Source organism: Trichosurus vulpecula, chromosome 2, assembly GCF_011100635.1.
Source record: "Trichosurus vulpecula isolate mTriVul1 chromosome 2, mTriVul1.pri, whole genome shotgun sequence".
Lineage (NCBI taxonomy): Eukaryota > Metazoa > Chordata > Mammalia > Diprotodontia > Phalangeridae > Trichosurus > Trichosurus vulpecula.
Genome location: NC_050574.1, coordinates 395,251,615 through 395,264,334, shown reverse-complemented (window position 1 = coordinate 395,264,334; position 12,720 = coordinate 395,251,615). Strand labels below are relative to the sequence as shown.

General features: G+C 36.2%; 1 protein-coding gene across 1 annotated transcript in view; it reads right to left on the bottom strand.

Moving 5' to 3' along the window:
* Nucleotides 1–12,720, bottom strand: part of JADE3 (jade family PHD finger 3) — a 185,272-nt gene that overhangs the window by 33,417 nt on the left and 139,135 nt on the right. The window contains exon 6 of the mRNA XM_036746832.1: nt 7,479–7,636. Coding sequence (XP_036602727.1) covers nt 7,479–7,636 — 158 coding nt within the window. The remainder of the gene's footprint in view (nt 1–7,478; nt 7,637–12,720) is intronic.

Below are 12,720 nucleotides of genomic sequence, written 5' to 3'. Positions count from 1 at the left end.
ACATACATTTCTCACTGGCTGCCTACTCTCCCAGTGCCTCAATAGCAATTTAACCAGTGAGGAAAAATAAGCAGTCATCCAATCTGGCATTCTTTGATTGTGAAATGCTACAGTTTTGAGGCAGGGGTATGGTGATATCTGGGGCAGCTAGGTTGCATAGTGGATAGACCACTGGGCTAGGAGTCAGGAAGGTCTTCTTCCATACTTCAAATCTGTCCTTAGACACTTACTAGCTGTATGACCCTGGGCATGTCACTTAACCCTGTTTGCCTCAGTTCTTCATCTGTAAAATGAGCTGGAGAAGGAAATGGCGAGCCACTCCAGTATCTTTCCTAAGAAAACCCGACAGGGAATCACAAAGAGTTGGATATGACTAAAAAATGACTTAACAACAACAACAAATGGCGATGACTACTGGCCTACAATTATCAGGTCTTTTTTCATTGCCAGCACAAAGTTAAAATTTAAGCAGCCCACTCTAAGCATATCACTATCAGTTCTGCATGAAAAGACTAATAGATCTGGAGGCAGTAGACGTTGCTTCAGGTCCTCAGCTCTGTTACAAAATCGTCTTTAAAAATGGATTTATCTTTAAAAATAGACCTGTTTTATAGAGTTGTTGTGAGGATCACATAAGATCATATATATATATATAATATATATAAAATATGTATATATCTATAATATACTATATATATTATATATATATATATCAAACATTCTGTAAATGTAAAGTAAAATACAAAATAAGCTATTAATATAATTACAAATTTCAAATCAGCAGAGCTGGGTTGTACAATGGATGGAATGTTGGCCACTCAGTGGGGAAGACCTGAGTTTGAAACCTGACTCTTACAAGCTGTTATATAAGCTTGTGTATAAAACTTCATGTACCAGTTTACTGTATAAACTTTTCTTAGTTTCATTTTCCTCATCTATAAAATAGGGATAATAATAGCACCTACCTCACAAGTGACCTGAGGATCAAATGAGATAACACATATAAAGCTATTTGCAAACCTTAAAGTACCATGTAAATTCTATCTATTATTAATTATATTTAATGATGTCAATATAATACATATACAATATAAAGACTGACTGGCTGAAGTGTTACTATCTTTCCCTCCTAAGGAGGTATTTTCAATTTAGCCAAGTCCTTAAAAAATGAATGCATTTTACATTGATATTCTAGGGACTAGGTTAGTGAAGAGGAAACAAGTCCTAAAAATATTATCCCTGGCTCCTACAATCTTATGAAGAAGCAATCTTTCAAATAACCCACTTAGATTTTAGTTAGTATTTTTAAGTCAAAACTAAACAATATGTATTTGCCATATTGACTCCATGTAGATCAAATATATACCTTCATAGCATTGCCTACTTCCACCTAGAACCAACAAACAATAACGTTACTTCTGTAAAAATCTTAGTGGGGTAGCAATTGAAAATTCAAGGCAAACCAGAAAACAGAACCCCCAACTGGCTACTTAACATTGCTTAGACATGGATAACCCATAGCAGATTGCTTGCTGTCTTATGGAGGGGGAGGGAAGAGAGGGGGAAAAATTCAGAACTCAGAATCTTTCAAAAAATGAATGTTGAAAATTTTTTACATGTAACTGGAAGAAAATAAAGTACTATTAATCCTAATAAGAAGAAGATATTTTGTTCAAAGTCACAAGAGGGAATGCAGTCTTTAGAGTAGGGGTCTTTACCTGGGGGCCATGAATGTGGTATTTAAAAATATATTTTGATAAACGTATTTTAATATATTTTCTTTCCTTTGTAAAAAAAAACCCATAAAATTAACATTACTTAGCAATAAAATCATACCAAGTTCTAGAAAATAAAACAAATAAAAATGCAAATGGAGTTTTTCCCCCTATGTATTGGTCAACTTACTTTCTAAATATTGATATCAATGAGAGTCAAAATAAAATCAGTAAAATGGGCAGTAGTGTTAAATAAGCTGGTCTCTCAATTAAGCACACAATGAGGTGGATAAAATACAAAAGGTACTTAAAAATATTGAATGAAAGAATACAGCAGAGGCACCATAATCCTCTTTTGTGAGTCCACTAAACTCAGTGAAGCGAAACAGAGTAGGGTGGCTTAGAAATTAGGTAGGGTCCCCCTAAAAGTCTCCATGTAGAGCAGGGGTTCTTGACCTATTTTTTGTGTCATGGACTCCTTTGATGATCTAGTGAAGCTTATTGACTCCTCCTCAGAAAAATGTTGGGATTGTTTTTTTTTAATAATTGAAGGAAATGCAAAATTTCAGTTAGGGATTAGTTAAAATAAAGATGCAATTTTTTTTCCCAAGACACTCTTATGGAGCCTCTGAAATCCATTTATGGGCCCTTTGGAGCTAGACAGAACCTGATCTATAGCATAAGTACTACTGCATAGATAAACAGTTTGTGGCCAAAAAAAAGTGTGATTAAAATATACTATAGGGATTACATAAATACATTTATATTACTGAAAATCATATATTAACCAAAACATAATTCTTTGGGACTTATGTTTAAAACTATTAAGGTGACAGAGGAAAGAAAGTGTTATAATCCTATGATTTAAGAGCTTCTGGTATCTAACTCTATGGATAAGCATGCAAATTCTATTATGGGCAAAGAAAAAAAAAGAATAAAATTTCCTATCTTTAAAGTCTTACAAAATTCCTAAGATTAAAACAGCATTTTTTTACACAATACTCCTGAACCCATACATGTATAATTATGGGTTTGACTAGTATTTCTTTAAGGTAAAAACTCTTAAAAAAATAAAAGCACATACAAACTAATTTCTGAGTATTTGTATATTCTAGAGCATGTTCTTTAGTTTATTTTCTCCCCTTCCTTAGACTTATCTTTGTCTTTCATTATGAGAAAAGGGGAGCAGGTTTCAGTTCCTATAGAAACCAGAGGTTCTGCTGTTCAAATTTACTTCACCATTTTGTAAAGCAGCAAGTAATGGGGCCATGAAATAGAAGATATTTAATGAGAAAGCCTTTGTGTAGACTAAAAATAAATAGGCACTATTTCCTGAAAAGTGAAACTAGAACATGCCAAACTTCCCTTTAAGTGGAGTGACAATTTAAAAATATTGTAAAACCATTTTATAAACTTTGATCCAGTCTCAATCTAATCAGGACAAATCAAAATAGGAATACGAACACTAATAATAACAGCAGCAGCAACAATGTATCACTATTAGAGCACAAGGATTCTTTTCCTGACATTTTGTAGAACTCTTAAAACAGTGTATCACACTTGCTATCAATCACCACCCCTTCTACCAGATTTTAATTTTGTAATATTTTCCCAGTAGAAATGGACAATCATTTGGTAGAAAGCATAATCTAAGAAATGTCCAAACTCAAATTTGCATTTTGTCCAGGCTAACTGGGAGAGATCAAAATACACAATGTAGTTTTGAAAACATTTTGTTCTTTAGCTTGCAATGCTATTTTTCATTCACTATAATCAACTACACTTGGCCCTGCCTCATTAAAGATTTTTCAAGGCAAGATTAAAACAAATTGTATTAATTTAAAATGAAAGTCATCATGTTTTAAATGCATAATGATCCATGCTTCCTAGAAAGATGAGAAGAAATAAATTCTCAAAGTGAACATTTCATTTCATCGTGTTGGGTAAGGATATTAAAGTAGATCTCTTCATCCTAAGGTCCTGAAGCACTGCCTTTTCTATTTGGTGATTAATTGAAAACAAGAAAACCAAAGGAATCACTCTAGCAATGGATGCTATTTTCCTGCTTTCAAAAATGGAGCAGACTTTAAATCCATCCTTTTTACATACTCTTTCTTTTTCAAATTTAAAAGATAGTAGTGACATACTGTTTATATGAAAAATATTATTATGCTGGCCTTTTAAAAAGAAAACCCACATTTTATAGCAAGAGCAAAGTTTTAGAGGAAAAAGTAACTAAAAATGTAGATTCTGACTTTGGGAAGGAAGGGTAATTTTCAAAAAGTGCACACCTTCACCAATAGGAAGTTCTTTAAGATGATAGTATGGGTTGAAGGAAGTGAGTTATTTTAAGAAAGAGTATTTACAAAAGATATTGGCAAACAGTTTCATTTTACTGGGTCTAATAATGTGTAGGAGAGGTGGGTCAACATAATAGAATGAACTATGCTATGTTAGCATGTGTGCACTATTGATATCTTAGGAATCACCAGAGCATTTAGGCATGTTACTCATGGAGTTGCCAATAACCATAAATTTCTTAGCATATAATTCCCTTAGGTGCACTAGCGCTTGACTTGTTATTATCTAAATTATTTAGAAGCCACTTACATATGACATTGTAAAAAACAACTTAAACAGATACAATGGTTGCCTTCTAGAAGTTTGTAGCTTAGGGTACATCATAGAAATGCAGACCAATATAAAAAGACATACTTGCACTGATGGTGGCAAAATGCATGCAATGCGTAAATGTACATATGCATGTCTTTTGGTCCAAGATTGTTTTGTTGTGTAGCCAGGATTAAGCAATTAAACATTGTCAGAATGGCATCTGAATATGGAAAAGTGCTGTCTTATTTTTAGTTCATCATGATTTAGGATGACTACATGCTAGAAGCTGACACGCAGCGGACATGGAAGTTCTAAATAACAGCAATAATTTCAATATCATATTAATATTTATATGCTGCTTTCTTTTTCAAAGCATTTTCATGTTTCATATTTCATCCTCATAATAATAACCCTCTGAGATAGGTAGGGAAAGTATTATTATTATTGCTGTTGTCACTCATTTATCAATGAAGAAACTGAGACACAGCAAGATTAAATGATTTCCTTAGGATTACTCAACTAATAACAGTCAGAGTTGGGACTCAAACTCAGATATTCTGATCTCTATTTAAGTACTCTCCATCACTGCCAGGATTACAGCCTGGGAGGTTTTCTGATCCCCAGTCCAGCACTCTTTTCATTACATTCATTACACCATGCTGCCTCCCTAGGTATGTTGGGTAGGGGGTTTCCAACATGCTCAGGATGTCTTCAAGGCATATCCACATAATAACTTGAGAATGAAATTTTCTAATGCAATCATCTGGCTGAGAAGAATCCTTTTTTTCCCTAAGGTATTCTTTCTCCTCTAAAAAGCAAAAGCATATTTTTAAGAGCTTACAATGGGATAGGGTTTAACACCTTTATTTAGATAAAGAGAGAAAATTGGGCATATTAGGTAATACGCTTATACCCACTTATGGAATCAGAGTCTTCCACCTCTACTTTCTTTCACCCATATTATTTATCTACTCTTTCATTCACCACCTATCACTTGACCCTCTCATCTATTTATTTGTGTGCCTGGCTATGCTTTCCACCTCTCTCTCTTTCTCTCTTTCCTATTCCTGTCTCCATCCTCTCATTTCCTCTCTCTCCCTTTTCTTCTCTTTTTTCTCTGTGCCTCTGCTTGTCTCTCTCTCTCTCTCTCCCTCCCTCCCTCCCTTACCCCTTGGAACTTTTTTATTTCTGTGTTTTGTCCTTTTTGCTCACCTTGCATTTTTTTTTCCTCTTGCTGCTTCAATAATGGCTGTAGCTAATACAAGTTTCCTTCTGGCCAGAATCCAGAATTCCTTCCCTTTCCTGACCCCACAGTTACACTGATATTTACTCTAAACAAGTATTGTTTTAATTGGAAAGTTGCTTGTATCCTGAGCCTTTCCATTCTTTGCCAGCCAAATCCTGGCTTTTTAGTTCTCATTCCTAGGCGTGCGTCCAGGTTTCTATTAGGCTCCACACAGATACAACTCCTGTAAAGAACACACACATGCTTTCTTTCCTGATCCCTGCACATCCTCCATACAGCTCAGACAACACACACTATGCCCATTATTGAGATCCTGGGAGCACAGACTGGCATTACAGAGAAGGAAAAAAAGAAACATTAGGATTTCATTTTCTTGGCAGCAATGTAGACATCAGGAAAAAAAAATGTTTACAGGAACCACTGATGCCTCAAGTATACAATTATGCAACATGATGACCTCAGTGAAATATAACCAGACCATCAAAATATCTCCAAGTTTAAATGTGGAAGCAATAGCCTATGAAATTAGTCTCAAAACCCTTAAGGTGAAGATGTTACCTCCACAACACTACATAAGTACTGAATGGTGGCACGAACACTATTTGTTTTACCTAATGGTAATCTTGTTTAATGGACCTGTGCATTCTTTCATGTGTATAACTGCTAGTTTCTTTGATGGCAATGCAACTAGGCAAATTCAAACTTAGTTGTCCTTATTCTCAAATAGCTACTAACAGCTTTAGACCAGTCTCCAGACAAGTTTAAGGCTGTGAATTAGCTTACAATATAAACTTAAATAAAAAAGACTGGCTTTGTGAATTACCCTAGAAATATCAACTTCAGCTGTCTGTAGGTTCCTGAAGTTTGGACGAGGACACAAAAGTCAGTTCTCCATCTCTTACAACAATATCCAAATGGGACTTTCATGTGACATCCTACCATTTTAAAGCCTTGTTCCAAAGCCTAAAAAAAATTACAAAGCTCAGTTTGGCTTCTATGAAGTGATGATGATGTGCTGGGCAAGCTAGGGACTGGGCCTATGATTTCTGAAAATCTGGATTTTCCAAACACGAAGCTTAAATCCATTAGCTTAGATTTGGCCTCAAGGAGAGAATTAACAGCTTTACTGTTTATAGTATTATCCTTCTTGCGGACTCTTAAGATACTGTTAATTTTGTCCTTATGCTCAAGGCTACAAGGAACCTGCCATTGAACCTGGCTGACAGAAGCATGATGATCTTCCATAAACTTCTGGAGCATTACACAGAAGGACTGCGTCTTACAGCACAGTTCTTACTGCCTGCCTCAATTTTTTCTTCAACAGAGGGGGAAAAACAAAAAAAGGAAGACAACTATCAAGACAACTATCGAGATTATCAGGTTCATATGTTTATTAAGAAATATTACATAAACACTATTTTAAGAAAGGGAAGTGAAGGAAATAAACATTTATACAGTGCCTATAATGTGTCAGGAACCACATTAAGGGCTTTACAACTATTATTTCATTTGATCCTTACAACAACCCTGTAAGGTAGATGCTGTTATTATTTTATAGTTAAGGAAACTAAGGCAAACAGAGATTAAATGACGTGCTCAGGGTCACATTGTCAGTAAGCATCTGAGGCTGGATTTGAACTCAGGTCTTCTTGACTCCAAACCCAGCACTCTATCTACTATGCCACCTAGCTGCCTCAAAGGTTAAGAATGTAAATGTAAGAAAGGATTTTAATTTTAAAGAGAAATGATTTCTATAGGAAACAGAAATATTTCAACTTACATTTCACCAGTCTGAAATTTGGACTACTTAAAATGGCAAAAAGTTTTAAGTCTTCAGAGCAATGTGCCCTTAGATAGCCACAAAAGCTGCTATACCCTAGTTAAATGCGCAAGCATGCAAATACCTGAGAGAAGGCTGTGGAATAGTGTCTGGACTGGCTGGTACCTGAACACCCTTTTCCCATTCTTCTTTCCATGTATCCGCAAAGAGGTAATATTCATCTGGGTTAACATGATGTGAATCTGGGAGTTTCATGGCACTGATGAGGTCCTTCCGGAATACCTATGATGAAACAGCAAACAATATGAGAGAAAAATGATCAAGTCACTGGGGAAATGACGAGGATTGCCTTAATATCTTCCATAGAAACACTCCTAATGTCATGAACAATGTTTATTTGCCAAGGATTTGAAGCATGGGTATATATAATCTAGCATCCCCCCCTACACTTCACTATTATTTTTTAAATTCAAGTTTTTTTCAGTCAACAAAAAGTTTCCTCTTTCCAACCCACCATCCCCCATGGAGAAAGAATGAAAAACAAAACCCCTGTTGCAAACATATAGCCAAGCAAAATAAACTCGTACATTGGCCATATTTCTCTCCTCCCCACCAAAAAAAGTCTCAATCTGCATTCTGAGTCTATCATCTTTCTATTTAGAGATGGATACCCCTCTACATTTTAGGAGAGCTTTAGAAAGAAGAGGGTACCCAATGACATCAGGAGGAAGATGTCTTGATTTGCAAGTGAATTGGATTTAAGTGAGGCAGAGCTATGCAAAGTCATCAGTGTCTCTCTTCCAGAGACATGGGAGTCCAGTGACAAGGCATAAGCCAGGATGACTGGGGATGGCCCAGTCTGTCACTGGTTTCTATGGATGAAAGATTCCTTCACTCATAGCAGGTGGTGTGATACCATGAGGAAAGCAAGGAAAGCCTATGTGTTATCTTCCCCCCTTCCTTAGGCCAAGTGACCTCAAGAAAAAGGTTTATGGTTTTGGTATTGTTTACTTTATTTTTGTTTTAAGGTTTAGGTGAAGGAAAAGGAGCATGATCTGGAGTTTGAGCCACAGGGATACAGGAGCAAAGGAATTTAGGTCAGGTGCTGCAGCTAACCCAACAGAGAAGCACAGAGGGGTGACAGTCCAGGATGTTAGCCTAGTGAGGCTTTGGATTTGAACTTGCTGGGACTAAGGCTATGCTTTAACTGAGCTAAACAATGAACTCAATATTTCCCCCCTCCCCATAGACCAAGGGGATGTGGAGGAGATTGTGCCTCCCAGGTTTTGGGTGTAAATGTATGTTTGTTCTTACTATACCATTGTAGTAAATATTTATTTGTAAAAGCTAAAAAAAAGAAGAGGGTACCTTCTCTACTGGACACCCATATATATGAATACCTAGTCCTTTGGGGAGTAGTGGTAGGATAAAAAATAGCTCCACCAAATCTGGGTCTCTGCTGGGAAATAAGAATGGTTTTTACATTTTAAAAACAATAAAACTTTATTTACAAATATAAAAACTATTCTTAGCTTATAGAAGGACTATAGTTTTCTGACTCCTGCTTTAGCACATCAAATTTAATATGTATTATGCCAAATTCTGTTTCTACTTCTGTACTTAGCCATAAGCTGGGGGCTCCAGGAAATTCATCATTAAACAAACTTTTATTAAGTATCATGTGTAGAATGATTCATCACAACAAACCTTTATTAAGCACCAACTATGTGCTCTGACCTACTACACAGGAGCCTGTTCTTAATTTTTGATCAAGGGCCCAGAATTTAACGTGACTTGTATGAGCTCTTACTGAAAAACAAATGTTCTTGTTTTCATATTCAATCAGCAAGTATGTAATAAATACTTGCAACGAGCCTAGCACTTTGCTAAGGCACTGGAACCATGGGAAATACAAAAGAAGAATAAGACTCACAAGGAGTCTGCTCACAAGGAATGTACAGTCTAACTGGTGAAATAAGACACACACTAAGAGGACAATCTGAGATAGCACATTTTCTTTGCAATAACAAGGAAATTTCAGGCATTTTGGTTTCATGTTTTTATGGGAAATTTCAAGAAGCTGGTAGCAGAAGGTACAAAGCACTATGTATGGGTTGACTGCCCTGGACTCTAGAAATGGTAGTTGCTATTGTTCATGATCAACTCTTTGTGACCGTATTTGAGGTTTTCTGGGCAAAGATCTTGGAGTGGTTTGCCATTTCCTTCTCCAGCTCATTTTACAGCTGAGGAAACTGAGGCAAAGAAAGTAAAGTGACTTGCCCAGCTAGTAAATGTCTGAGGCCAGATTTGAACCCAGGAAAATGAGTCTTCCTGACTCCAGGCCTGGAGCTCAATGCATTACGGCACCACCTCACTGCCCCAGAAGTGGTAGAGCTCCTTCCCATTCACTGTCATCATCATTTCTAGGGAAAATCTAAGAAGAAAAATGCAAATGAGATTTATCAAATGTAAGAGCTGGACAAAACTTCAGAGATCATCTAGGCTAAGTGCTGTGTTCAAAGTTATGTAGATAGGGGGTGGCCTCAACAGGAACAGAATATAAAGCTCCAGGTTCCCATTCTAGTGCTCTTTCCACCATCTCTCTCTCTGAAACCTTTACACTATTGTGGATTATGGAAACCCCAAATGACACCCACAGAACTGTGAGCTGTGCCAAAGTGGAAGGAATCTTTTGCTCCCTTTTCCATGTGGAAGCAAAAAAGACTCTGGGAGTTCTTTTTACTTAATCTATCAGAGCCAAAAACCAAAGCTACAAGAAAATTTAAAAACATTTCAGGCCAAACTGATGATCAAGTGCTTACCCATGATATAATTTATCACTGTACTATTCCTCTTTCTCTAAAATTGATTATTACTGTATAAAAAGGATACAAGACTGTATTATGAAACTGAATCTGAAAATTGCTCAGTTAAGATTAGGTTTTTTATGTGATGTTAATTATAGTCATCATCTGTAATCTAATGAGCTGTCATTGATTTACTTCATTTTATACTATAATGATTTAATGAACAAAGCTGAAATCCAGATTTCTTAATTCATACAGGGACACTCTATTTGTTCATTTAGCCGACAAGTTCTAGGAGCACTTGATTGTATTTACTCAATAAAGATGACTTTGAAAGACTTTTGATCCAAAAATAAGAGTCAAGTCCCATTTCTTCCACAGTTCTTAGTTCAGTGACTTGGTAGAAGCTAGTATCACTGGCCCGCACCTTTTCAAATCAGTAGAAGCTAAGAGATCTTTTGAAGTCTTTGAGAGGGACTGTAGAGTTAAACTTCCTGGGAGCCTGGCTCATCATGTAGAGTCATAAGACCCAGTCATTTACCACTTGGTTGGTTAAACCCACTTTGAGGTGCTCTTGAGTTACACTGTAAATCCCCAAACTCCCAATTTCTCCAGGAATCCTATTAAGCCCATCTGTTCAGGGGCCCCAATTGACAAGCATTTTCTACCCCACAACTTGTTGGTTCCTTGTATAAAGTATGTGAATCTATTTATTGTTTATGAATAGATTGTCTAGGCAGTGGGTTAGACACAACTAAAAGTGATGTGTTAAAGTTCCTCTGACAAAGGGAAAAAATAGCAAATAGAGGATCCAAAGCTGAGAGACTGCCTTAAAACTTTTTTTGAAAAGTTTCCAAAGCTATGAATCTGATAAAGGAAAACCTGCACATTATACTGATGTCTCAAAAGTCTTTATGCAGTTTTAAGCTTCAAGAGTTTAATATTACACTAAGAATTTTGGGACTGCCTGTGGGAATACTATAGACACGAAATTTGCAAATTCTTGTATCAATAGAACTGTCATACTAGAGATATTCAGAATAAAGTTTCCTCAAAGATCATTTAATGTAGAAAAATAATAGACCAGATAATTAATTGTTCCATTAAATAAAGCATTTGAATACCAAGGTCTCAAAGTAATACAGTGTAGGGAATTTTCTTTGCCCACAAAGAACTGGTGTCTATAGATACTTAGAAACAACCTACTCTACCCCCAGTGTCTTGAGACTTCTTCTTTCTAATCCTGCTATGAAAGTCATCAACATTATTAATTACATAATTAATTGTCCCATTATTGAGTCTCTTTCAAGTTACCAAAGGACCTGTTTCTGACCAGTATACTTTCTTTACTTTGTCCCATCTCCAATATTAGGCAGAGACCTCTTTTATAAATTAAGGGACACAAGTTCCCTAATTGATAAATGGTCAAAGGATATGAATAGACAGTTTTCAGAGGAAGAAATCCAAGCTATGAAAAGCAATATGAAAAAATCACTATTAGAGAATCAGAGAAATGGAAATTAAAACAATTCTTAAGTTCTATTTCACACCCATCAATCAAATTGGCAAAGTTGACAAAAAAGGAATATTACAAAGAAATATGACAAATGCTGGTGGGGCTGTAGGAGAACAGTAGTGCACTGTTGGTGGAGCTGTGAATTGGTTCAACCATTCTGGAAAGCAATTTGGAACTATGCCTCAAAAGTTATTAAATGGTGCATACCCTATTATGTAGTGACACCACATACCCCAAAGAGATCAAAGAAAGAGGGAAAACAACCTATATATGCAAAAATATATATGACAGCTCTTTGTGGCAGCAAAGAATTGGAAACTTGAGAGAATATACATCATTTGGTGAATGGTTGAACAAGTTATCGTATATGAGTCAGATGGGATAGAAACTTATGAAGACATAAGAAGGGAAGGAACTAAAACAGGAGTGAATTGAAGCTGAGTAGGGGTGAAGTGAAGTAGAACAGGGGTGGGGTGAGCAGAACCTAGAGAATAATTTATGCAACAACAATATTGTAAAAATAAATGATCCTAAAAAGCTTAAGAACTTTGATCAATGTAATGACCAGTCATGATTTCTGAGGATTTGATGAAACACTGCCTGACAGAGAGGTAATGGATTCAGAGTGCATGTTGAAACATATTTTGAGGGGTGAGGGGTGGGAAAAGGACAATGAAAAAAATTTTTTTGGCTTGACTAGACATATTTGTTAAAAGGACTTTTTCTTTCTTTTCAATGGGGGAGGGGAAAAGAGATGGGAAAGAGAGAAGGAAGATTTGGTTAATTAAAAAAAAACTTAATTAAAAACAAGTTAGGTGGCATAACCCTGTAGGGAGTCTACCTTAAAGCTCCAAAAGGAAACAGAGTATGTTCTTATAACTCTTTTGGAGCTGTCACCTTGACCTTTAAGTACCTATTCTCAAGCAAATTTCACCTTGCCTATGGTACCAACAGGCAATGATGCAGGGTACAGTTTAATGGCTCAGCCAGTTAGATTCAACCGAACCCAGTCAAGCTCCAGTATACTCTAGTGACAGAAGAAA